The 27,733-nt window shown below is 41.7% G+C and overlaps 4 protein-coding genes across 4 annotated transcripts; 1 reads left to right on the plus strand and 3 right to left on the minus strand.

The window, feature by feature from the left end:
* The first annotated feature begins 5,967 nt into the window (after positions 1 to 5,967).
* heyl (hes related family bHLH transcription factor with YRPW motif like) lies at positions 5,968 to 9,416 on the plus strand. The gene is made up of 5 exons (XM_034545796.1): positions 5,968 to 6,047; positions 7,999 to 8,065; positions 8,152 to 8,235; positions 8,350 to 8,431; positions 8,626 to 9,416. Exons 1-5 carry the CDS (start codon positions 5,968 to 5,970, stop codon positions 9,309 to 9,311), a joined length of 999 nt encoding a protein of 332 aa, XP_034401687.1. The 3' UTR covers positions 9,312 to 9,416.
* Positions 9,417 to 12,720: 3,304 nt separating this feature from the next.
* LOC117739179 (coagulation factor XI-like) lies at positions 12,721 to 16,160 on the minus strand. The gene is made up of 9 exons (XM_034545477.1): positions 16,100 to 16,160; positions 15,860 to 16,016; positions 15,379 to 15,488; positions 14,493 to 14,655; positions 14,182 to 14,300; positions 13,957 to 14,089; positions 13,661 to 13,767; positions 13,040 to 13,199; positions 12,721 to 12,847 (listed from the first exon to the last, which is right to left on the minus strand). Exons 1-9 carry the CDS (start codon positions 16,158 to 16,160, stop codon positions 12,721 to 12,723), a joined length of 1,137 nt encoding a protein of 378 aa, XP_034401368.1.
* A 2,112-nt stretch (positions 16,161 to 18,272) lies between these two features.
* On the minus strand, positions 18,273 to 20,919 carry LOC117739449 (glutathione S-transferase A-like). Its single transcript, XM_034545859.1, has 6 exons — positions 20,654 to 20,919; positions 20,454 to 20,519; positions 20,166 to 20,271; positions 19,310 to 19,428; positions 18,694 to 18,779; positions 18,273 to 18,606 (listed from the first exon to the last, which is right to left on the minus strand). The coding sequence occupies exons 1-6, from the start codon at positions 20,819 to 20,821 to the stop codon at positions 18,474 to 18,476; spliced, it is 678 nt and encodes a 225-aa protein (XP_034401750.1). The 5' UTR covers positions 20,822 to 20,919; the 3' UTR covers positions 18,273 to 18,473.
* Positions 20,920 to 24,501: 3,582 nt separating this feature from the next.
* LOC117739515 (glutathione S-transferase A-like) lies at positions 24,502 to 26,600 on the minus strand. Its single transcript, XM_034545963.1, has 5 exons — positions 26,244 to 26,600; positions 26,035 to 26,137; positions 25,405 to 25,523; positions 25,217 to 25,305; positions 24,502 to 25,095 (listed from the first exon to the last, which is right to left on the minus strand). The coding sequence occupies exons 2-5, from the start codon at positions 26,075 to 26,077 to the stop codon at positions 24,963 to 24,965; spliced, it is 384 nt and encodes a 127-aa protein (XP_034401854.1). The 5' UTR covers positions 26,078 to 26,137; positions 26,244 to 26,600; the 3' UTR covers positions 24,502 to 24,962.
* Between the last annotated feature and the right edge of the window lie 1,133 nt (positions 26,601 to 27,733).

A 27,733-nucleotide genomic window follows, 5' to 3' on the forward strand; every position in this document is an offset into this window, starting at 1 on the left:
CCAGATTCTTCTTTAGCCCGCCCCGCCCTCCTCGTTGCTTTCATTTTGTTATTTGTAGTTTGTTTAATCTCGTGAAGAAAATTGGCCTAGCGTGGGAAAGGCAGAATTCTTTTGGGGGTAGGTTTGGTTGTTTTAGGGTTGTGCGCATTGTTGTTTGTGTTCAGTGCGGGAAGAAAAAGTGGCAGTTTGTGCCAAAACCTCATGAAGTATAGATAAAAAGGAGATGAGTGAGAGGGAGGCCGCAACACCACGACAAAGATATGGGCTGTCTAAGCAAAGAGCTTTACAAATGACAATCTCCTGGGGGAAAAAAGGGGCAGACAACATAAGGGAGGAACAGAGTTGAAGAGGAGGGGGGGGGAGAGGAGAAACAAATGTGGATTGATTGGTGGGAGGGGAAGGAGGAAGGAGGGAGATGGGTATGGGGGGTGGGGGGGGGGGGGGGAATAACACATAGCAGTGTAGACGGAGGGAGGGGGGGGGGGGGGGGGGACATTCCCCCTTGCCCACATTAAAGACATAAAAAAGAAAACAAACAGAAAAACATGTCTGACATAAAGAGGCTGGTTTCCGCGGCGACAGCACAATGGCTGCCTGTGGCTCTCGGGGCCCTCGCCGTCCCGTCTGGGGCCCGGCACCAGCGAAAGTCACCGCAGTCACAGGGCCCGTCAGCGTGTGCGTGTGTGTGTGTGTGTGAATGTTAGTGTGTGTGTGTGTGTGTGTGTGTAAAACATGGTGAATGTCATCACAGGCCTAGTGCTGTGGGAACCGCCATGAAAGGGACCCCACTCGGAAGCCACAAAAGTCCCTTTCTGCTTCTTCTCTTCGGCTTTTAGCCTCTTTATTTATCTGTGTGTAGGGGAGCCGGATGGGGAGGGAGGACTCTCTATCTCTGTTCTCTCTCTATGCCGCTCGCTCTCTTACGAGCAGCATGGCCCATAACTGCAGCCCTTGCTGCCCTCTTGACACCTCAAATCACAGCAGCCCCGATCTCAAACATATATACTGACTGTGTCTAACTCTATTTCTCTGGTGGTTTATTCACACCTCATATCAGCTCAAGCAGATCATAAAAAAAACAAAAACACAATGCAACTCTTTGGCAAGCACCCTATGGAGCAAACCTGGCGTTCCCAGGAATGCCTCATATATCCAGGTTATTCCGAGTGAATGGTGGAGACGGCCAGACAGGCAGTGCCACAGGTCCCAGGCATTCCTTATGTGTCTGAAGGGCAGATAATTCCCTCATGGGTCCAGTCGAGACAGTGCCAAGCTGCTCCGGTGCCAGTTCCCATGCCAATCCAATCTTGACCCCAGTGACTGAGCGCCCAGCCACAGGCTGACTATTATGAAAGCCTCATACCAATAAGAAATCTACAGATTTTTTTAGGCGGGATGTCAATAGCGCTCGCATACAGCAGGGTACCATGGGCTCCTTTGACTATAATTGGCCTTTCATATATTTCTCAGCTGGGATTCTAGACAGTGAACAAACATTTGCTTTTGACCAATGCTGACGATATCTGAGGAGTTATTTTTGGTACCTTGTTATTTCAAAGAAAAAATAGCAAACATCAATTTAATTCTTGTAAATGTCTCTTTGTATTTCTTAAAGATTAAAATGATGGTTATAAAGCGCTTTACAACAAGTATAGAAGCTACGATTAGGAAAAGTATTTATTTGATTTTGTCAATTTAAGGCAAGATTTGTTAATTCAGAGGCTCTTCATTTCGAGATTTTGGCTTTGCTCCCTTGTGTCATCATTTTAGGCTTGTGATTCCACAATTGATGCAGGAAACTATAATACAGTCTACATGCTGTATTATAAAGTTACTTTGTTTCCCAACGTGTTGCTGTGCCTTTAATGAAAGGCTACGCACTGAACATATTACGAATTTGAATTTTAAAATGTATTTAAAAAAAGAAAATTCTGGTCTACAGATGTGTGAAAGCCCTGTATCAGCACTTTCAAACAGCTTGTCTCTGCATGATATATTGACACAGCTACTATTAGTCATTGTGCAATTTTGTGAGTAACAAAATGCAATGAAAATACTTTTTTATGTTTTATTGTTTTACTTATGTTTCCATGTTAACAGGTATATTCTTTTAAAGTGTCTTTTTACAGTGGAATATCTATATTTTGGGAGATACAAATGTTGCTGAAAGTTGGCTTTCTGTTGAAGAGTACACAACATCAAAGTCAACCAGTTATTCCAGACTCTCAAACAATAGCAATAGTTATGCATCAGAGGCAATAATTCCTCTTATAGATTGTGGGTGTGCAGTGTGCATAATCATGTGAGGGAGTTGTGTGTTTGCTTGTATGAATCAGTCGTATGTATGTCCCTGAGCGTTCACACGTTCATATTTGAGTTGCGCATGTGTGCGTGTGTGTGCAAATTGTAAAAGTATGAGCTTGTTAATTTCAATAAGGGACGTGGCCTTGTTGTGGTTTGGAGGGATGGGAGGAAGAGGACTTGAAGTGGCCGACCGAGATCGACAGAAATCTCCTATATTTCCATCCCACCATCCAGCGCCATCTCTCTCTCTCTCTCTCTCTCTCTCTCTCTCTCTCTTTCTCTCTCATGTTTGTCTGCAACACACACAATCCCTTCACACACCGCCACCATGAAACTATTTTTATAATTAACGTATTTATTCACTCATTCATCCTCTTAATTACTTTCCACTGCGTGCATGTTTTTCTTATGCAACTCGCCTCATCATATACTGGAACAATGGGAGTGCGAAAACGTTTGAGTTTAACCAGAGTGATTTCATAAAAAACAAAACCCACAAAGAAACAAGAATGATTGGTGATACAGAGAAGAAAGTTATTCGTTGAAGAGAAGGGTGGGTGATAAAAATAACAACAGCGAATAGACTGAGGCCTGACGCCATAGATGACTCTTTTCTTCAAGTTTTCTGACGCCGAAATGAGATCCAGATCTGAATTAAGGAATGATTGGTAATGAAAGGATATGCGGAGGGGGGTTGTTTGGAGCGAGGGACAGAAAGAGGGGTTTCTCTTTTCTCTTAGTCCTGACTCATAGCTTGCTCACCACACTAAAAGCCCCCTGGTGATGGTCACACTGATTAGTGACACTTGGGTCTTGCAAACGCACGCACATGCACATGTTTTAAGTTAGTTTATTACTTTACACGTACGTAGCCTATGATATGATTAAATGCAGGCGGGCAGGGCTCAGTTACATCTAATGCAAGAGAGATTCACAGAAAAACAATGCACATCATCACAAAAGAGGCAAAACGAAAGGAGAATCTGGCGTAAGAGACATAAATAAAAAATACCTGATTTACTTACAAAGCTTAAGAGGACCAAAATAAGCCTCCATGAAAAAGTTGAACGTGTTCCAAAAATACATACACAAAGATCTCGCACTCGTACATTGTATAGTTGTTTAAACTAACACACCCTTCCAGTCTGCCAGGCAGGAAGAGACACACTCAGCTGGGCATTGTGTGGAAGGGGGCATGCCACTTGGCCTCTCTATGTCTTTCACACACATATGCACACAGCACTAGGTCAGTCAGGCATCGCTCCTAACAACGGGTGCCTGGTTTCCATGGCAATCTGTACCAGCAATCTTCCCACGGTGGCAGCGGAACCGAGCGCTGTGCGGCCGTGTGTGTGTGTGTGTGTGTGTGTGTAGGCTACATGGAGCACTATCTTGTCCACTGAAGAGCCCAGATGTTCAGACACTCACTGGACTGATTCCTCTCTTGACCCTTCAGTACCTGCACACACTGACGCACACGTAAGTTTGGAAGAGGCTGAGTTTAAGAGCTCAAAGGTCTCACTTTCTCAATATATATAGATATATCTATACATCTATATATATCTATATATACTGACAGATATTTGTCTAAAGACAGATTATCATTAAAACATTTTTCTTTAAAGTAAACATTTAAAAAAAGTTTCTTTATGGTAGCGTTCTGTGATTCCCAACAAGGGGCAGGGTTGTACACAGATATAGTTAGCTGACGCTAAATGTAACGTTAATGGATAAACATCAGAACAATTAGAAAGCATAAAAAACAGTTGAAATAGTTTGCTAAAAGTAACGGATAAATAGTTGTGATAATAGTTAGGGAAGCTAAATGTAATTAATGGATAAACAGTTGTCGCTAGCCCAAAGCATTGCATCAACAGTTGAAATAGTTTGGCTAATGGATGAACAGTTACCTTTAGCTAAAAGTCATGGTTATGCTAATATGATTAAAACATCTAGCTTCTGCCACTCGGAAAAATATGTTGCAAGAATAACAACTTTTATGTAATAAAAAAAAGCTGAAACGTCCATTCATAAGAAACATAATTCAAACATAATTCATAAGGAACATGGCAGCGCTGTTGATGAATTGATAGAGCACTGCCTCTGCCTCTGCCTCTTCCTCTTCCTCTTCCTCTTCCTCTCCTTCTCCATCTCCATCTCCCTCTGCCTTTTCCTCTTCCTCTTCCTCTCTCTTGTCTCTCAACCTCTGCATGGTTGGGATCCATTGTTCCAAAGGACATCAAGGTTCGAGGTTCAAGGTTCAAGGTTTTTATTTGCCATCTGTGCCTAGACCAGCAGTCCAGAAACATCGGAATTATTTTTGCAGGGTTCTCCGAGTCAACAGAGGTACAAAACAAACACACTATAATAATAATAGAAATATGAAAAATTAAAAATATATTTAAAAAAACACTGTACAAAGTGGTAAAGTGTATGCAGTATTTAGTATTTACAGTATTAACAGTATCAGGACATGAGCATGCCTCTAAGCTCTATTTATTGACCCCCAATTCTGATTGGTGTGTTAACAATTTTCAGGTGTGTTTTAGTGTTTTCAGGAGTGTTTTAACCTTGAGAAGGGTGTGGTCTCTGAGTTTATGTTATGATAACTTGAGTTAATTATATTGAGAGCATGTGTTTGCTGAATGAACACGTAGTGTAAACAATGATTTATTTGGTCACTTTTGTGTAAGGTTTTGCAGAAAGTGTTTTGAATATTGAGACCTGTGTGGACACAGGTGAATTGTGTTTTTGGTTATGGGAAATGTGTGTGTGCTTCTGGGAATCACGAAAAGGTTTGGGTGTTTGTGCTACAGGAACCAGGTTTTGTGTTTTAGCAATCGAGAAAAACTCTAATAAGTCCATTCTCCAAGTCACCTGTGCGATTGTGTGGTAGTCAAGCTTTGGGCACTGTCACACACTCCCCTGTGGATGAAGGAGTGTTTTTTCACAGTCCATCATTCACACACTCCTCACCTCTCTCCTTCCCTCCCTCCCGCCGCCATTGTTCTAGAAAGCAGTGTAATTAAAGGAGCAGAAATAGATAGAAAGGAGGACAGAAAGAATGACGGAAGGAGAGCAGGATGAGATGGAAGGCTAATTGACTGAGGATGACTAGGGGTGGAAAGATGGGGCTGGGTGGGGGGTAGGGAGGGAGGGAGGGTGACAAAGTGGGGAAGGCCAGATTAAAGGGAGGGAGGAGGGACAGGGAGAAGAGGCGGGGGGAGCCAAAACTGGCAACCCTGCCCCGACTGCCAAAGTCCTATTTTGTCATTGGGCGGCTGTGACAGAGAGAGCGGGAGCCAAGAGAGACATAACAGGGAGAGAGAGAGAGAGAGCGAGAGACTATGATTGGATGCCAGTGACAGAGTAAAAGACTAAAGCAGCTTGTGAATTTTCTTAGTTGTCATGGGCCCTCGGGGGTCGATCGAGTGGCACCGCTGACTCACAGGAGGACAGGACGGAAGAAAACGCCAAGGAAGACAAACACAAGAGACAAGAAGTAACTAAGGACAACAAGGCTTTTATAAATAACGGCGCAAGAGAGACAGAGAGCGCTTCGTCTACGGTTGAGACTTCGGCGCGTTGCCTCCACGCAGCACCGACGAGATCACTCAGATCCATATCAGTCCGTCATCCGGCCATCTGTACACCGGTCCAGCCATGAAGAGACCTCACGACTACAGCTCCCCAGACTCGGACACAGACGAGTTTATTGACGTGGGACAAGAAGACGGCTATTGGTGAGCATCCGCCAGCCACACCTGAGGTCGTAACACTCGCCCTCCAGTTATACTTGACGTGGTACACGGCTGAAATTAGTAGCTGAAGACTTAATTTATCCTGAACATACTTGGCAGCGATCTGTGTGCTTTACAAGCATTTCGACACTTCAATGCTGCCGTGCATGAAATTACAGACGAGTTGAAAGACGACAGGAAAAGTTCCAGTTTTTAAATCTCAGACGCTGATGTGGCTCATCATTTTAAAACATTAATTACGACTCCTATTCTTCAACATTTTCTGTAATTTATCTCGAATGTTCACATTTTTTGACACACAAGTGACACAGCTTCCAAAAAGTAGAGCTATCAGTTTAAAGTTCAACTTTAGGCCTCCTAAAGCAAATCCATATTCACTGAAATATACATTCATGCATTTTTTTCCTCTGAATAAAACAGTCGTGTTTTTTCTCCTCTACTTGCCCATGTGGGTAAATGTAGAGGTCTAGGTTCAAAATGATGTAAGGCCTGTCATGTCTGAAGCATAGAGCCGGGTTGAAGTCATGAGCACAATTTTCTGACATTGTATCATTTGAAAATAAATGTATTTCATATAGAAAATAAGTTTAGATCACATATATTGTTTGAAGTCATCATTCACAAATAAGGAATCCAAAATATTTCTTTAACTATTATTGTTATGTCATAGTTCAGGTTCTAGTTCTATTTCTAGATCAAGAACTTCTTGATGTTGCATTAAAACATAAATACCAAAGCAATAGTGAGGTACAACCCAACATTAAATATATTCAGGAGTTTGTTGCATTTTGTAGGAATATTTTGAGGCACTTTGTGTGTGTGAATGCAATGATGTTATTTGATTATACTTCAATGCATAACGTATAGGCCTACACAAATTAAGCTTCATTGGGAGATTTAATTCACTGTCAAAAATACTGATATTTCTAAAGACTTTAAATGTATTATTACAGGATATTTGAGTGTCATAAATTCATATAAATAATCATAATTTGTTCCTTATTCATATGAATATAGTTAAATATATGCAGAAATATTTATTTTTTTATTTAAAAAAAGAACAACAACAAAACAGATGAATCTTTGAATGCAATTGTGACCTACAATGCCTAGCTGTTTAATAACTGCAGTCTATACTAAATGACTCCTAACACTACACACACTCTTTACAAGTCGAGACAACAATTTGCTTTTCAAATTCCTCATCTGGATTTACCGCAGTGTGGATTAAAGCGGCGTGTGTTTGTAACATATGCATCTACAGCATATAAAAAACACATTCACAGCAATACTGGGAACATCACACGCACCAAGACAGGCAGTAACACTAAAGACGGTTAGAATAAATCAAATTGTTGTTTCATGCAAACAGAAGACAGTGACGCCTTTTAAAGTCAGCCCATCAAACATGAACCTAAACAAAAACACACAGATAAATTGGCAGCCTCCATGCTGAAATCTAATAGAAATCCAGTAAGTCTTTGGTGGGGCAGTTTAAAGGGATCTCCAAGCTGTCAGACCCTTAAGATGAGAGTTCACAAACAAACACAAGCCATATTGAGTGGCTGTACTCGAAAAAGCTGCATGCGAGCGAAAGCGTCGCCCCGAGGCCATATAATCATCTTTCTAAAAGAGCTTTTCGCTCAGATGGAAAGGAGAACAGCATGTCATTTCACTGAGACTAATGTCTAGAAATGCATTAAACCAAAAACAATCTTGTCTTCCCTCCTCTCCCGGGCACTGCTCTGCTGTTCTGTGCCCAAAAAACAAATTAGATTGAAGGGAGATGATGTGTCATCCTGCCTCTGTGTCATATTAAGGAGGGTAATAATAACAATATGCAGGAGAATCAAATTGAAAATGTTTCTCTCCGTGCCAATACCATCCTCCTATTTCTCTCATCTCCCTTTCTCTCTCTCTCTCTCTATCTCAGCCCAGTCACGGGGTCCATGTCTCCTGGCAGCGCCTCACAGATTCTGGCCCGAAAGAAGAGAAGAGGGGTGAGTGGATTATAGCCTTGGATCTTAATCTCTTTAGTCCTGTTGTTTTGGTTGGCCCTGACTGTTCCTCTGCTCTTCATGCTTAGATCATAGAGAAGAGGCGCAGAGACCGGATCAACCACAGCCTGTCTGAGCTCAGGAGGCTGGTGCCCAGTGCTTTTGAAAAACAGGTGGCCGCTCAAAAATCCACGATCGATTACCATTATTCTCCTTCCACATCAGAAGTAGGACACCGGCTTCGTGAAATGTGATGCGACTGAGTAAAATCGTGATTTTCTCTTCAGGGCTCATCGAAGCTGGAAAAGGCAGAGATCCTGCAGATGACTGTGGACCACCTCAAACTCCTACATGCCATGGGAGGGAAAGGTGAGACTTCTCATTGTGGACCAAAAAAAGCCTGTTGAATAATGCTGGAAAACATCCAAAACCGATCAAAAAGACGTATACTGATTTATTATCCTCTTTTTTTTTGGACGTGCACAGTAATTCGATTTCTTATGACGAACTGCATTCTGTTACTATTATTCATTGTATGACTAAGCTCTCTTTTTCTCTCTCAGGTTACTTTGATGCAAGGGACCTGGCAGTCGACTACAGGACCTTGGGCTTTAGGGAGTGCGTTGGAGAGGTGGTGCGGTACCTCAGCTCTCTTGACGGGGAGTCCCCGGACCCTATAGGAACCCGCCTGATCTCCCACCTTTCTCACTGTGCAAGCGAGCTAGACCCCCTTCTCCTACAGTCGGCCCCCGCCTCCGCCCTGCCCTTTCCTCCATGGCCTTGGGCATCCTTCCCTCAGATCTCCCCCACCTCACCGGCCTCCTCCTCACCTCCTTTCCCCAGTGGGCAAAGGGATCTGGCCCTACTGGGGAGCTACCCGTCACACGCCTCCCTCCGCCTCGGCCCCCTGGCTGGCTGCCAGCAGGGTGTTCCACCACTCCTTGCGCCTACAGCCCTGGCCATCATCCACAGGTTGCCCTCCCTGGCAGCGTCCCCGGTCCTAGCCTCCTCCAGACCAACCCAGTCGTCTCCTCACAGCGCCACCAGGGCCTCGCCCCTTCACCTCCACACCCCTTCCTCTTCCTCTCCTTCTACCTCTTTCTCTTCTTCTATTTCATCATCTTCCGGCCCACTGCAGGTCTCTTTCAGGCCCTTTGCACCTCTGGGGTCTCCCAAAGCTCAGCGCAGGGGCTTGAGCGTACAAGCCAAGTCAGCCCAGGGATGGGGGACTGAGATCGGAGCTTTCTGAGAGTCAACTCTGGTTTTGTTTTCCAAATGAACTCTATCCAGTGAACATGGAGCTCCCATGTGCGCCATGTCGCAAATATGAAACTGTTGTTGAAAGACGTATTGAACCGTAGATGATTGTCTTTGCTTTTAAGGGACTCTAAAAGCCATATCAGACTGTGGGTAAAGTTTCAGATAATCAGAAACAATCATATATAACAGAAGAATGAAGGAATGTGAAAGAATAGAAGATTTGAATAAATTCCACTTCATGTTTCCAACAGAGCCATAACGCTCAACAGAGCGCCTTTTAACTGTGATATTTGTTTTTTTCCCAAAACATTTTATACATTTGATTAAATGTTCATAGTCGGAAGAATGTTTAAAAAATCTCTATAAAAACTAAGTGCCTTTACCATTGTTCATGTTTTTTTTCTGACTCTAAGCAAATGGCAACATGTACTTGCAGCTCTCTGCTATCAATACAAATGGAAACCGAATGGTTGGACGCTACACGTTACCTACTTATCCCTTTAAGCCATGTCTGCAAACACGGCTTGCATGTTCTCCAGCCGTAACCCCCTCTTTATCTCAGCTGTCTCCAGTGATGACTGATGGGAGCTGTGGTCTTGTGGCTGCAGAGGATAAACATGGTGGGAGCTGGTGATGTTTTTGGGATGCCGCGATGAAGCCAACAGACCCATCACTTTACCCTCTAATTGGCAGTCCCCTGTAATTAACTTTTCCCTCATATCAGTCAATGCATCTTCCTCTCCTCTGCTGTCTCTCTGCCAATTCTTTCTCTCCCAATCTTGTGGTACACCAGCGGATATCTTCTCTCCCTGTTTGTCTGCGCCACTGTCTCCTCAACAATTGACAGAATGTTAAGAAGAGGGCGAGAGGGAGAATGGAGAGACTGCGAGAGGGGAAAACAAAGAAAAACATCTGAAGGTCTGTGGTTGGGTGACTGCTTTGGCGTAGACGTTCAATAACAGGGTGGGAGGGAGGCAGGAGACAGGGTTAAGGAGAGACGAGAGGGATTGCGAGGGTTTAAAAGCAAAGGGAGAGAAATAGTGTGAATCACCGAGAGTCGGCCAGAGCGTGCAGGGTGAAAACCCTCAAACAATGATGAATGACGGTTCTAACGAGTTGTTTCTCAAGAAGATCAGCATAATTGTGCCGTGCCTCACCAAAACGGCTCCGCGAGGATGAGAGAGCAGAGAAGAGCCTTGTGTGTGTTTACTGCTGAAGAAAGCTTTGATCTACTTCAGGATGCTATGTCTGTGGTCTGCGGTCCAAAAGTGTGTGTGTTCCGCAAAGTGCACATTGTTTATTTGAGCGAGTGTGCTAGTGTGTGCTTAAGTCCGTCTCATGTGCCCCGCGTGTGTGTGTGTCTTTGTGTGTAATGTGAGTCTTCAGGGCTGGCGTCAGGACTGAACCGCGGTGGCGGCGTAGCTCTCGTGCGAGGCCGGCCGGTGGTCGGACGGACGGTACGGTGGTGGAATGTTTGTGGAGGGCGCATGCATGCACACACACACACACCCACATGCACTCAGACAACATACAAACATAGACACACACGCTCACACGGGGTGGCTGGCACTATTCTTGCCTCTGAGCGGAGGAGACAGAGTCACCACCACAGCTTCCAGGAAGGACAACCACAGTCACACTGCACTGGGTTTCCCACGGGGGAGGGGACGCCAGAGGGGAAGAGGGGAAAGACTGGAAAGAGGGGAGGGAACAACGAAGAAAGATGGAGGGAAGTGCGTGCGTGTTTGTGAGTGTGTATGTGAGGCGAGGGTGTACGGAGTAGGCCGGCCGGCGCTGTTGTTCACGCTGAAAAGAGGAAGAGATGCTGTGAGGCAGATGGGAAAAAGAAGAAATAAAGAGAGAAGTGAAATCAGGAAGTGAGTGAGACTTCTCCTCTGTTGTGTACATCAACTTATCTAATCAGTAGTGCTGAATATTTGATTTGATGATATGTGTGCGTGTGGAGCATTGAACACACATTTCTTCAAGGAGAGTCCAGACACAACAATAGCCAATTTAAGGAGCAGCCATGCAATAATATAAATCTCAATCAGCATAATTTACAATGTGCCAAGATCAATTGTATGTAAAAAAATACAACCAATTAACTGAAAGTGTTGCTTCATTAGACAATCACATTTTAACTCTAATTGAGTATACTGTTACATGATGTCTGCGTGCATTATTTACTACTACACTTTTATCAGTTGTATGTCTTGTGCATGTGCAATGTCACCTAATGCAGCGTCATCACTGTTTGACAATACTTGAGTTTGTGAGTGCATGTCTGCATGGATGCATTACGCAAAGACCCACCTGAAACCAGCCGTAGAGAAGCTTAGTGACATAGGTGAAGTACTGGCAGTACTGGGATCCTATGTACAAGTCCTCTGGCATGCCTCTGCATGACTCGTCAACACATTGCAAAAGTCAGAACCCAAGAAATCTACAGTCCGTTCTCAAAGAGGAACAGGGTGAGACTGCTCCTGCTGGCTAAACTACAGAAAACAACGGGAAAAGAACCAACGAAGAAAAAGAACCAAATGGCACCAAAACCAAAGAACAGAAGGTTTTGAAATCCATTACATACACAGCATTATAGCTTCACTAATCTGTGACTGTGTAGACAAACCCGGAGAGAACTATCAGCAGACCTGCTTTAGCGTGTTTCAGCTCATTGTTTTGGTGTTCTTCTACAGATTAGGCTAACAAACTCTGGACGAACACAAACATATGCTTGTAAATCCACACAAAAACCACAACTATGTGTTTTTATTTTGTTTTTTTATAGAAATATGACATATTAATGGTTAACCGTAGAGGTGCAGGTAGGCATATTTCAACGTTATGCAGAGCTAAGCTAGCTGCTAAGCTAAGCTAATTACCGGCTGGCTTTAGCTCTGTGATTAGATATGAGAGTGGCCTTTCTTAAGATCACACAACTTAGGACATTGTCAACCAGCAAAACTTTCTCTTTGCTAATTATTTGTCAAACATGGTACTTCTTAGACGGAAATTTTGTACGCAAACACACCTTGTTTGAGAGACGTAGGTACATTGTCCACAAGGCATGAGTGTGTTCAGGAGAGGCAAATTCTATATTGATTCCTAGGATTTCAGTCTATGGAAATAACGTGACATACTGTGACAGATTAAACAGTGAGAAACCATGTTAATATCTCACAACAATACATTACATGTTCTATATACCTCCAGTCAGACTTTTTCCCTTCTCCATGCACATGTCATGCAAGAATCCAAACTTTCAAATAAATAAAGCAGGCTGAAAGCAGACTGATGTTCTTCCCGTTTTATTGCTCTTGTTTACACACAACAATAATCCTCTGCAGCTTAAACAGCAATCAAATGATGTTTGGACCGACCAACAGAGCCCATAACTAAGCAACAGTGACTGGAGCGCTGCGCATGCAGTTCCTCAGTTGGAAGCCTGATACAGCATTGGTCACTTTGGTCACTTTAGGAGGAGCAGGCATGGTGATGGCACGCTTGAGATAGCAGCGGCGCCTAAAACACAAGATCAATAACAGCATCTTCAAATATGCACCATGAATACAGCGGTAATAATTTAAGGAGGGGGCGACAATGGTGTCTGACTGATGATCAAGTTTAATATTTTCTGGGTATTGCCTGAATTGTTGGAGCAATGTTATTCAGAAAAAAAAGAAAAGCATTTGTGTGAAGGTATGATTAATGTACCTGTACTCAATGTCAGATGTGTTTGCTTTGACATAGGTGTAGAACTGGCAGTTAGCATCCTCATTACAGGTCATCTGGCAAGTGTGTGCATCGTCCATCAGCTCGTATCGAATGTCACTGTACTGGAAATCTACTTCTTCAAGAGCGACCTGAATCCAGCCTGATAGAGAAGAACACGGTTAGACTGCTGCTGCTGGATAAACTACAACACTTCACCAACAATAAACGGAAAAGATAGATCGATAAAGTTGTTCTAACTGCTACGAATAAAGAGCTTTATAATGCAAACAAGGCCACGGCATGCTGCTATAAGACAACCATGAAAAGTGCGCTTCATCCTGAGGGAAGCATGAAGGTGTTTAGTTAAATCCATGGCAGTCCATTCATAATTATTTGTGACAATTCCCTCAACTCAAAAGACAGGGATTCACCAAAAGGATTAGGATGGATCATCTGGGAACCATCAACGTCTGGAGAACATGTTGTGTCAATCCAACCAATAATTGTTTTCATTGAGTAAGTGAAGACTAGAGTGACCAATGCCACGGGGAAAATGTATAACAATGAATTATTGAATCTGAAGTGTGTCCTCTCTGACAGTTTCAGTTAAATAATACATACTGTTATCCGGCTGACAGAACCGTGCTGGTAATCCAGATGTGAATCCTGCTCCGGCTTTGAAAACCATTTCCTTTTTGTTTTCCTTCAGCTGACAATTGAAGTTGTTGCTGCAAAACAAAAATGTAACCTTGAATAAAGTCTATATTTTGAGAATAGATCTGACTGAAAAGGACAATTACATATTTAACCACATCGGGTAAACACGTCAGGTAAATTGCTGGAACAATAAACAGGCTACTAAAAGCACTTTCTATTTACTTATTGTATTGTTTTATTGGAGAAAACTGTTTGACTACCTGACAAAAGTGAAGAAGGTGCAGTCTGGATGAGCAGAGCACAGAGTCTGGCAGTGTTCAGGAGAGGCAGCACGAACAGTCACAAGGTCATTTCCTTGGATGTCAGTGCTCGGAAAAAGCTTTCCCTTACATGCTGAACAAAACATGGGCATCACATTAATAAAGCATGCACAACAATCTGCAGAGTTTATATTCCAAATGCATTTGCTCTGATTGTTTGTGCACCTGGTTTAGATCCTTGAGTTGTGTGTGCTGGTTCGGAAAATCCAGATACTACATACATTTTTCTTTGAACAATAGGAATTATCGGTACCGCCCAGCTGAATTTAAGGTGGCACTTGTACCTAAAACAGAACAAGAACATGCATAGTTAGGGAATCAGAGAGCCCTGGAGAGCCTATGTCGGCACCCTGGTGGTGCCAGAGCAAAGCCTCCCACTCATTGAATTACACTAACTGTGTGTAACAACTAGTGGGACAGGATAACGTGACAATTTGACTTCAACAGCAGTGAAACATTGTGTGATCCAGTTTTACCTGATATTCTCTGATGTGTAGCCCACATTGACAAAAGTAAAGAACTGACAGCCATGGTCCTGTGTGCAGGCTCTCTGACACTCCTCATAGTCGGCTGTAAACAAGCTGCGGTAGTCTGCCCCTGGGAAGTCTACGTTATGGTAAAGCTGAGGCAGACAAGGCTCTGGTAGACAGAGAGTGTACAGAAGAGTGGGGTCATGGATCGATAATTAACAGTGTATGGAAGGTTAGAAATGTAAAAGGTTACAGGTTACTAGTTACTCTGCAGACAAGTCCTGAAACATTCAGCTTAATAGAACAGGAATCTCTGAGCCTCCAAGTGAGGTTGTCAGAAATTACTGCTAACGTTTCAGTCCAAGATCTCCATCCTTTATACGTTTACAGAAATTTAGAAAACAAATAACTGTGTTTGATCTACTGAGCTACATAATGATGACAAAACCGTTTTTCTTCACCTCAACTGCCCCGGGCCTCTATAATCAATAATGTTTTGGCTTGTGTCCACTAAGATGAACTCAGTACATGTCGGTCTTAATTGGTGTCCTGAAGTTGCATTGAACCCTGTTCTGGTACTTTAGACACATGCAAACACATGCGACCTTAAATGGTATATTCAAAGAAGTTGCACAAGCTACCGTCACCCGAGGACAAGAGGGGTGTTGCCCCAACAGTTACTAGTTACTCTGTTGATTTGATTACTGTTTCTAACACGTGTTTTAAACTTTAGGCAATAAAACACCAACATTGTTGATTACCAAGTCTAATTTAATCATTTACTTTTTGTTTATTTTTTCTCAGTAATCGTAACTGATTACAATTCATCTTATTTTATAATTGAATTGCATAACCCTGTTGCTTGTTAGTTACAAAGGTTGTGTAAGCCTACGTGGATCTGCGTTGCAGTTTTTGAGAGAAAATCCAGAGGTGGCACCCAATAATGGAGTCCTCAAATTGGGCTGTCCAGAGGGAGTGGTCTTGAGGTAACAGTAGAAGTGCCTGCAGAGAGAGGCAGATGTTTTTCGTGTGTGCGTGTGTGTGTGTGTGTGTGTGTGTGTGTGTGTGTGTGTGTGTGTGTGTGTGTGTGTGTGTGTGTGTGTGTGTGTGTGTGTGTGTGTGCGTGTGTGAGTGAGTGTGTGTGTAGAGCCAGTGTTTGGATTGTTCTATGGACTGCTGTAGAAAGATGGAGGTGCAATATGGCATACTCCTTGAAGAGGTATAGCTCTCTGCCTAGATATAAACGAATCATTCTATAGCGGAAACACTGGGATTCTTAGTTTCAGGAGATTATACACAAATTAAAAAATAGTTATCATATTTAATTTCTCTATTACTTATTTAAATTCATGGCTGCACTGATTGTTTTGTACCTGTTGTCCCCGGTCCAGTCCGCACGAACAAAGGTGAAGAAGAGACAGGCGGGGTGCTGGGTGCAAAGCTGCTGACAGTGGCTGACATCAGGAGAAAAGACAAATTTGATGCCTGATCCAGGGAAATCCATATTCTCCAGAAGCTGTTGATCACATTCTAAATTAATGGAAAAGAACACACACTTTTAGATGTACAAACACATACATATCCAATACATCCTATTACATGTAATGCATTACCTTGACTAAAGGAGAGGCTGCAGATAGACAGCAGAACCCCCAAAATCAGATGTGTTTCCATCTTCTCGGTTATGAGGCCAGTGAGGATTCGTGAAAACATAAATCTTTTAAAGGCAGCCCAATGCAGACTTTGATCATATGATAGGTTTATTGACTTTCTTAAAGTCCAGATCAAAAATCAACATTCGGATGCTCAAAACATTTAAATAGTGTCCACACTGTTTACTTTTGCTCTGCTGACCTATTCTAAATGTGAGTTTGCTGTTGGTCTTTTTCTGGGATGTTAAACCCTGTCACTGATTTCCATCTTCACTCCGTCAGAACAAGATTTTTGCTCGAGCAGCTTTAATATAAAAAATTATACTTTTAAGCATTAGGATGTACCGACTGAGGGCTGATCTGTCAACTTTAGAAGGAAAAATGATAGTTTAACTTGAGAAACATCCCTTTGTATGAAAAAGTTCAAGGTAATGTTCTGTTTGTGCAGTGTGATGCCACCTTTTGGACGTAGAGGGAATGACAGGAACGTTTCAAGTTCAAGGAGCAGAATGGCACAAAGCCAAAGCGATGGAGGTTTATTTGAGTTTAGTGGCCTTTGTTGTCAGAACTACAAACTTCCTGTTTAAGACTAAATGCTCCAATATGTTCACGTATAAACAGTTATATTCCCTTTACGCAGACCTAAACCGAAATTTATATTTAAAACTTTTTAAACTTGCAAAGGTGAAAGACATTGTTTATTGTTAATAAATATGAATACTCACTTTCAAATGAATAAAGCAGACTGATTGATGTTCTTCACATTTTACTACTTTTGTTTACACACAATAATCCTCTGCAGCTTAAACAGCAATCAAATGATGTTTGGACCGACCAACAGAGCCCATAACTAAGCAACAGTGTCTGGAGCGCTGGGCATGCAGTTCCTCAGTTGGAAGCAGAACGAGTAATGTACCTGTACTCTGAAGAAAGTTGTCTTGACATGTGTCGAACAGGTAGTTAGTCTCCTCATTACAGGTCTGACAAGTATCTGCATCATCCACCAGCTCAGAACAAATGTCATATTTTATTTATCAGTACAAGGTTTAGTACAATAACGGTGACAATGTATTTTTTACATGAAATATATGCTTAAATTAGGTTGGGCTGATATACCGTATACACACACACACATTTCCAGTGTTTCAATGTGATAGAAACCAAATATAACCTATTTTTGAAGCAAGTTTTTCACTGGACCTCTCAAAGTCCAGATTCACAATCACATTTGGAAGCTCAAAGCATTTAATAGAGCCTGGCTGCTGCAAGCCACACTGAATGTTCTCCTGCGGGCTTCTTTGTTGGAATGCTTCAGCAGTCCAACTATTGTTCTTCAAATCTTTATTCAACTTTAACTTATTCTATTTCTTCCGTATATATTTTAAACTGTAACTAGTCCTTCATATTTTCAGCTATTGAAACCGTTTAAATCTTAAAATATTCAGCTCCTTCGGGAATCGTGCGGAAAGACTTTTCATATTTCTTACTTTTCATATGTTCCTATTATAAATCTTTTATGGTTATTATTTTGAATTAGACCACACTGGAGAAAGTCTTCAACTTTAAAAGCTAATAAGATCTTCATACTTTCAGCTGAAGACACCATTTAAATTTTAAAATGTTGACAGAACCTTCAACTATTACTGTATATTTTCAGATATCTTATCTTTTCACATTTTCAAATTATTTATTTATTTATGGAATAAAAAAATGAATGGGATCCAATGGAGTAAAACTTCAAATCCGCTTAAACTTTATATTTTTTATCCGTATTATAATGCTGATTGGGGGAACCTCCGTCTGTTCAGCAGCATCCATGTCTTCAAGCGTTGCAGGCCTGTCAGATGTATTGATGAGCTTGAGCAGAACCTGCCTGTCTCCCCATAGTGTAGTTACAATCTTTGCGACCAGAACACCTCTGGGTGCTGAGCGGGATGAAGTGGCTGTTTCACTAATCACTAATGGGCTTGGAGAGGGGAAGGTGAGGGACTCTGAGTAAGGCACGGCCCAGTCAATGGCACACATACCTCTTGGTAGTAGCCACAACATCTAAATTTATTGCGAAACGTTCTAGTATTCCAATACCATTGCTCCCTTTACGCCAATTAAAAAAAATAAATAATGAAATGAAACGCTGAAATTCAATGTTTATTGTTTACAGCACAGTTTTAGACCACACACACACACACACACACATTATGTTAGGCAATTAATAACCACAGCAAATGCATATTTCTTAAAAAGTGCAGCCAGCTAGAATAGTGCAATGCAAGGAGTGGTTACATATTACGCAACAGGAACAGTTCCAGTGGTTCAGCTGATGTGTGTTTGAGTCTCAGAAGTCTTTGAGCATGGCGGATTTATCTGGAGATTCCAGCCAGGTCGGAGGCCAGGAGGCTTTGATGCTGGCTCGGTCCTTTAGGGAGTTATAGTAGGCTGCCAGGTTAGGGTAACGCTCTCCACATAACCTAAAGAAACAAGAAAAGTTGATGTGAACTACAATTACTTTGTAATTAGTGCACTTAAAAAGACGTTCAGTAATTTAACCCACGTACTGGAAACGGAAGAGATAAGCGATGCTTGGATAAACAACCACATCAGCCAGTGAAAACTTGTTTCCGGCCAGGAAAGAACCTGGACCCTAGAAGAAAAAGAAAAAAAAAAAAAAAGAGAGTTAGACCACGTGGTGGCAGATTTGACAGCAGCATTCATTTGCCATTATCCCTATCACAATTAACATAAATGTTAGCTATGATGGATGGTCATTAGCTTTAAAAAAAAATAAAATTGCCAACTAGCTCCTCTAAAGCTAACCGAAGCCTATAGTTGTACACGGGTATTTCTTGTAAATGCACACTTTACATTTTAGGTCACTAAAAATGTTGCATTTGTAAAACTCCAGCCAGAAGAGTTTCAGAAACTACATTTTCAGTGTCGGTGGAGACGGGGGAAACAGAGTGCTACGTTATGTCCTTTGAGAGACGCTACTGCGCCGGAGGCATAAATACATCCACGAATGGCAGACACCATCTTTTGGTGGTAACTTAATATTGACTAAACAGACATGAAGTATCTCAAACTGATTGGATATCTGCATTCTTAAAATCAATGCCAAAAAATAAAAAAATTTAAAAAAAGGACAGTCATCAGAGCATACATGTTCAGGTTTACCTTGTTGAGGTATCCCTCCCACAGCTTAAGCTCAGCAATCAGAGCCTCTTTATTTCTCTTCACAGCAGAGTCGTGTCTCTCTCCCTCCGGAACCTTCCAGGTGTAGTAGATAACATCCGCTAAAAATGCAAACAAACAACAACAAAAGGCAGTCAGTCATAACAGCTGCTATAAAAGCAAATCTATCCACTCAAGATTACAACATCCACGCCCACATTATGCTCGGACCAATTGCTTTTATTTCCCCTCGCATTGGTGTGGCGGTCATACAAGAAAGGTTTACGCAACACGAGTTTCAAACTGAGGACAGTAAAAGTAGGGCAAATAAAAATGTGACACGGCCGCCTTAGAAAATACAATGTTCACTGAACTGCATTTGAGATGATGGGAGTTTGGGAATGCTCCCCTCCCCCAAAACGGAAGTACCCCGTCTTGTGACTTGAAGGCAAGCTTTTCTAAACATGTGATCCTTTGTGGAATTAAAATTACCTTTCTTTTTTTTTTTATTAAAAAAAAAAGGGGTGAACTACATAAACTCAATGCATGGTGCCATGGCTTTATAAAGTGAATGCACAGCTCATTAGTGCACATTTCAGGTTCCTGGGGGAACTGACATGTGAAGTCTCAGAGGTTTATACAAGGCAGTTCGGTGTGTTGTGTAGTTTGTTGCCAAGAGCAATGAAGTTTAAAGTCCCACGAGGCCTCTAAACGGCAACAACAGCCAAGTCTTTAAGTTCAACTGTATAATAATAATAAATAAATAACATTTTAAAGTAAAAACTGTTTGAGTCAACAGCTACAGATTGGTTAGCAAAACATACATTTAAAAAAGCATTGCATGTCAATATTAACACACCCATTTTCTGGTTCAGAGTGAGACCCTCAAACATGCGCTGATACATCATTGCTTGTTCAGCTGGGCAGTCAGGGATCAGCTGGGTTCCCTGGGACTGGAACTGGTTCTGTTGTTGGGAACATGAAAAGAGGAACCTTTATGAACAGCTGCATGGCGCTCCGGTTTCTTTTCCTCTGCAGGCGTAGGGTGTCTGATGTCTACGAGGCATTGTTGCACACACAGTGCACAACGAGCCCTCCTATTACCTCCTTGGTGGTATACAATTTTAATAAGGGGCCAAGTTCTTACCGCCAGGTAGATGCAGGCAGCGTTGGACTCATTCAGGACGTAGGCTTTATGTTTGAAGGCAGGAAGCTTTAAAAAGGAAAGAGTGGAATGAAAATATCAGGTAAGTTTAAAAAGTGAATGTGTGCATATAAAAAAAAATTTAAATTTAAAAAAGCAGAATGACACAAGATTCCCATTATATGTGTGTGAAGTGAACGCACCTGTCCCCGGGGGTTCATGGCCAAGACTTCCGGTGACTTGTGCTCCCCCTTCTCAAACGAGAGCAGCTTCTGGTTGTAACCCTGCAGGTTCTTCTCCTCCAGCGCGATCATGACCCTCCAACAGGGCGGAGAGCCGGAGCCCCACAGCAGAGTCATGTCCTGGGCCATGGTTAGAGCGTGAAGGCCGAAAGTTGTGCGAGGCGGAGGGAGTGAAGAAGATGAGAGGAGTGAAGAAGGTGTGTAACGTCCGCTTATATAAGAAGCTCCAGCCCCTTCGCATCCGGATTGGTGGAATTAGATCCCATACCATTTGTTTTTGCCTTCGCCAAAGATCTGCGGCACAAGACAGTCAAGATAGTTCACACCCGATTCCCTTTTTTATCGACCTGCCTTTAAATCGAGACGCCATGACGTCATACTGACCACCGGCGTGTTTCAGTTAAAAGTAGTTCAACGTGATTTAGGCCTCTGGCTGCATTGGTCCGCAGCCATTATCAAAGTCACACATGTGGAGGAGACACCCCTCTTGCTTTGCATTATACTCTTTGATCTCAGCCACGCAGACCATGGAATAAGAGCAAAAGAAAAACACGAATCCTACAATGAAATAATATTAGTTTTGAAGTGCACTGAAGGAGACAATAATAATTACCCTGATAACCTGTGATTGTAATTAACAATCATTTGATTCACTGAAGGTGTAACTTCACATTGAATCGTAATTTTAATAAAACATTCAAAATGACATCAATTTGATACCATATCTGTGGGAAACTATGTGGATATTATCTTGGTCCATTGCCTTTCATGTTAACTATTACTGTGGGGATTTGCTTCGCTTTTGTCTAATTGCGTGTTTGCAGCATCTTGAAATGTGACTGCTGAAAACTCATTGTGACTCAGCACTTTTCACTCACCTCCTGCACAGACCTGTGGCAGTTTAGAGTGGACAAATGAGTTGCTACTGAATGTGATAGACACCACCCATGTAATTTATCCTTATTTGACCGTGACATTAAAAAAAACGAGAACCCACTAATTACATTGTTCACATTTACTTGTCGTTTCTTCCTCTTTCGCTGAGTTGGCCTTTGACCTCTAGGCGTTGTGGACTTGAGGAGTTGCCGGTATCAGCACATGTATTTTGAAATAGTTTACAAAGACTATTTCTGCTCTCTTGCATTAAAAAGACAACTTGTTTGACAAACTCCTCCAAAACAACAAATACAACAATTTAAACCAAAGCACCACTCATACATTGTACAACGGCACTGACGGAAAAAGAAGACAACAATTACTAGTTTAATTCAGTTTTCTTTCCCTTCAATCTCCTTTTTTAAATTTATAATAAGAAAATCAACTACTATTCCACTGTCACCCAAGTTTCAGCATATTCCGTCACATTTTTTGCAGTCTGAAAGATAACTTTTCTAATGTAATCATTTCTATTGCATCAGTGATCCATTCCTTTCCAGAGTTAGGGCATTTAAAGCAATCACGTTTGTCCAGGTCTCGTGTGCTATAATAAAAAGGGCAGATGAGCTGGTTTGGCAGCAGGAGCTTTTAAAAAGGGATGTTGACGAACCAGTTCCATAAGCAGGAGTAGTGAAAAGAAAAAGGGACATTTGATACAATTTCAATAAAACTCAATTAAAATGAAGAAAAAGAACACCTAACAAAAGCTCGCTGACGCCTCGCAGCAAGCTGCCTAATTGGAACCTGCCACCTGAGTGTGTACCTAAGTATCAGGTGAGCTAAACCGAGCACGCATCCGATTTCACACAGAGCAATGAACATAGCATTAATACAATGTTTCTCCGTAACTGCTGACATCTATAGACAGGATGCCATTTACCTGCTGGGAGGACACACGTACGCAAACCTGTTGGCTTTCTCCTTGAAACAGGTGTATTTGATTAAATGCATTATGATCCCAGTCTATTCTTTGTGTCATAGACATTCTGCTGAGCCAAAAATGCACAATAGGGTCCGATTGTTATTATTCCACCTGTGTTTACCCTGCAGCGCCACCTCAAAATGGCTTCTGTGATAAGAGCATATTAAGCTGCTAATAGCTGATCTACACAACACCTCAGCTAGAGCAACACTTTGTTGATTGTTTATTGTTGTCTACTGTTGTTGCTTGTTGTTGCTTGTTATGTCTGATGTCCTATGTTGCACCACCCACCACCTTAAGTTCCTTGTAGGTGTAAACCTAGTTGGCTATTAAAAGTTTCTGATTCTGATTCTGAATACATAAAACCCATAGAACAAACGGACCAAACACCTGAGTGTCATTTATACGCCTTAACAGTTGATGTATCAAATAAACTAAAGTATTATACTGACATTTATAATCAAGTATGACATACAGTTAATTATGGGGAACCGAGTGAAAAGGGGAGAAATGTTTCACAAGTGTGTTCATTTTATATTGCGCAACATGTATACAACTTTTATTGAGCAAGTTGTGGTAATAAAGGCCTGTTTTTATATGTGTGTGTGTCAATGTGCAGTATGTCCATGGGAATATTCTTTTTTAATATAATGCTGTGGAGTGATTTAACATAATGAAAAACTCTGATCTTTTGCACATAGATTTGGGTCGCTCGAGTGCCTAACAACCCACAAACAGGTGCGACCATAGATTAAAACTCATATGTAAAACATGTAAACATGTTACGAGTAGAAACCCCAAAAACAAGTATGAACCGGAAATTGAGTTTAATATTTACTTTTCGGGATAATGCGTCCGGTGATTAAGTCATTACAGGTTTTAAAACCACCCCTCCCGATTGTAAGGCCCTCAGAGCATTTAGTCTGAACTTAAGTGGCTTGTGACTTTAATGCCTGGTGACATTTCACATCCTCATATCATTTCATCTTCAGTCGAAAATTCTCGCCACTCAGAAGAAAAAAATTGAAAGAAAATCTTTGACTTTATCAATGTGCAGATCTTCTTTTTTGAGCGTGGGGCGGGCGTGACCCGAGGAGCGTGCACGGGTGAGTTCATTAGCTTCATTTTGCTTGACTAGAATGACATAAACAGTTTCTATTGACACATCCTTTTAAAGAGGACTCTATACCGGATACACAGGTTCGGCTGGAAACGCATGACTAGCATTTAATGTGTACTTGTGCACAAAGGATATCTAAACCCTTACATAATTACACAAGGCCTTTTGTTTCAAAAAGTAAAAACACATTTTAATGTTTGGCTTAATAACGCCACTACTTGGCATTTGTTTTGGAATATCATAAGCTGACTGTTAGTGTGTACGTGTGAAGCACGATCAAGAAGAACTGAACCCGTCTGCACACCTTCCATTCTGGTTCACCGACGCTCGTCAGGTCAGGAGTCAGTTAGATTTCCAGAAACCACTAACTTAACAAATAAGAAGACTGTACAACTTTGTTTATGTAAGTGCAAGAGCTGCTGTGAAGGTCTAAAAGCTCTGCACTTAAAAAAAAAAAAAAAAGTTCGCATTTTATGGAAATGATCTTATCTCACATGCAAAGTCATGCAAACACGGCATTTACTTTACTTGTGTTTGTACAAAGCAAACCAGTTTTGGCTCCGACATTGAAACAATAAAACCACCTGGTCATTGTCAACGACTATCTACCTTTTTCTTTTCTAGACTTGACCCTCACATTAAGGGCTTATAGTCCATACTCTAATTGTCTTACTCAGCGGTGACATCCTGGCTTTATTGGGCTCATGTTTCAGTAAAGTTGTATATCCAATATATACGGGTTCACAAGTCCGTCTGCAAAGCCTATGAGACGTGTTTGCTGTGGGCGGAGTCCACGAAATAGGTTGAAACTAAAACAAAGGAAGACTCAAAACGCATTTGAACTGCTGTTTTAGTAGCTTCTATGTATTAGACAACATACATTCATGTTCAGTACACACAACATGAATCTAAGCAACAAAAACTGCCTCGTCAGCACCACCACAATTAGAATGTTGGCCTGTTCCTCTGCAAACATCACATGCTGCAGTGTAATGCAGCCGGTGTTTATCAACTGATTTATTGGCAAAGCTTTGACAGAAACATGACTGGCAAAAACCTTCAAACTAAATTTTTTTTAAAAAGGCGAGTTTGACAACAAGCACATTTCTGTTGCTGCAACAGGAACACTCAGGACTGGTAATCTGAACACTTTTTCTCCTATTCATTAGCAGAAATAACTAAAAGAGCGTTATCACATTTGACAACGTGTGAGCTGGAACTATGTTGACCAAAAGCATTTTTTATGGAAACCAAAACAGTACAGGGAGACTCGGCTGTAAAGTCCGTGACCCTCAGACGTCTTTGAGTGCGTCTTGTCCCTCGGGGTTCTCCAGCCAGTGAGGAGGCCAGCTGGCTTTGATGCCGGGCCGCTCCTTCAGCAGAGCGTGGTACTCTCCCAGTTTCGGGTAACGCTCGGCAGACAATCTAAAGAAAAGGCGGTGGGATACAGTTGAACTGCCATGCCAAGACACACACGTCCCTTATTAGGATTGTTTGTAATCGCAACAGCCCCCCCCCCACACACACACACACTCCCCCCACTGACCCGAATCTGAAGAGAGTAGCAACAGTTGGAAAGACGGTCACATCTGCCAGAGAGAAGGACTGTCCTGCCAGGTGAGAGCCCGAGCTCAGCTGGAAAGAGGTGAAAAATAAAGCTATGTTTGAACGTGCACATGTGTGTGTGGGTGTACATGCATGCATGTTTGTGTGTGCGTGTTGCACATGCACTACCTTCTGCAGGTAACCCTCCCAGAGCTTGAGCTCAGTGGCCAGAGCTTCCCTGTTTCTCTTTAGAGCAGAGTCATGCCTCTCTTCTTCAGGGACAAACCACTCATAGTAGATAACTGCATCTAGACACAGACACACAAGTTTATTGTGTAGCACTTCAAACATCAATCATTTATAGTTTAAAGATAAAGCTACATTGTTCCATTTCTTACCATCAACATATCCTTCAGTATGAAAAGCAGGTCAAATATATACTGTATATGGTATTCTTTAATTAAAAAGGCTAAAAGGTGATGGGTACTGTAGTTTATTGGAAATATTACTCAAACAGGAGAAAAGGCACATTTGATGGGGGCCCTGTTTAGCCACGGATAAAACACACATTTATTGCAGTGTGTATTTCCAGCACTGGATCAGTGTTTGCGACTCAGAACAAACTTTGTGCATCGTAACAAGGAAACATGTCACACAGTATTATTGTCTTGGCCTTTTAATTGGATTTGCTTACAATAAGAAAAGTAGAGAATATCACCAGCTCTATAACGCTCACATTTGTCTTTATGATAACTGCAGCCAAGACACTCTTGGCTGGGAATTAAAAGGGGATTTAAGGGATTATTATTGATGCCTTACTGAGTTTTTCGTAGGAGAGACCCTCAAACATGCGTTGGTACATCAGGGCCTGTTCGGCAGGGCTGTCTGGGATCAGTTGATTTCCCTCAGACTTAAACTGACTCTACCATTAGGAGAGAAAAGACGCACACAGTTGATGTCACACTTTACAATGACCAACTGTAGTGTTAAAATTGTCATCCGTCGGAGGATGGGACAGGCTCCCTCACCTCCAGGTAGAAACAGACGGCGTAGGACTCGTTCACGACGACGTCTCCGTGTTTGAAAGAGGGAAGCTTGAAAATCAAAAGGTTTTTTCAAAAAAGGTGAATTACATGCAAATCAACATTATCCCCACAGTTCTCAATGCTCCAGCAGCGGGGAGCTAAATACAACAACCTGCTGAGCTGGAACACACAACAAGAACAGCCCAGTAAGAATGAAGTGTGTTTAGGGTTCTGCAAGCCAACGTGACTGTACTGAACAAGTACTGCAAACATAAAGGGTATAGTGCACGTTAGCTCCAGCTGTCACAGCATATGGAAGACTTTTAAGTGGGCGTGCACCTGCTGCAAAAACAATCAATCTAATGAGCATTTTGCAGGAAAGAAACCTGGATGAGCACATTTTCAAAGTTTAAATTGTCCTCATACAACTGCGGCTGGGTGAACTTGATCTAAGCCGAATTAAATGGCACACCCACGTGACTAGTGTAAAGCCCACAGTCGCGTTTCAGCAGCTATGTATTGCTATGGGTAAGATGGAAAACATTATATTGATGCGGATCCATCTGGGTGAATAAAGATGGTGGGCATGGTGGAAGTGAACAGCTGTTGGCTGCGCGTGTTATATTTGGGGGGGTTACATACTCTGTAAATACTCTTACGCATACATATGAGAAACACACACGCATACATATATACTTCTGTGTCATATACACATACATATGAAATGCTTACATGCATACAGGTGAAACATGTATACGTATATGTTTTCAGTTATATGTATGTATGCTCTTACATGAGGATGTGCAAGCGTCTCACATGTATTCATACAAGTAATTTCAGTAGTGACCGTGAGTGTTTCAGTAGTGAGTGTACGAGTCTTTCATTAGTATGTGTGTAAGTGTTTCAGTAGTGAGTGTCAGAGTGTTTCATTAGTATGTGTATAAGTGTTTCACACTGCAAAAAAAGGAATTTCAAGAAAGTAAAAAAAGCCTTGTATCAAGAAAATAAGTCTTATTTTTTGCCCAAAAAGAATATTAATCTTGTCAAGCATGTTTTGATTAGAAAAATTATCTCATTTTAAGAAAGTATGCCTTACTTTATCTTGATAAGATATACCAGCTAATTTTGAGCTAGAATTAACCAGAAACAGACTATAACAATGTTTTACAATAAAACCCAGTGCAGTGACAAGATTATTTGCCTTATTTTAAGAATAAGACCATTTGCACAATTTCTCAATTTAAGAATGCCATGAAACAAGGACAATTAAAGTTTTTTTTAAATTATTATTATTATTATTTCCATTGCAGGGCAGAACCTGCTGCTTCATATCTAACATATTAAGATGACAGCAGACTTGTCTATACAACACACAACATAATACAAATAACCATGCTGAATGAAAACTGCATGGCCCATAAACAAAACAAAATGAAAAAATGCATCCTCAATTGCATCCTGAATCACAAAAGAACATGCAGTATCCTGCAGCA

This window comes from Cyclopterus lumpus, chromosome 11 (genome assembly GCF_009769545.1).
Source record: "Cyclopterus lumpus isolate fCycLum1 chromosome 11, fCycLum1.pri, whole genome shotgun sequence".
Lineage (NCBI taxonomy): Eukaryota > Metazoa > Chordata > Actinopteri > Perciformes > Cyclopteridae > Cyclopterus > Cyclopterus lumpus.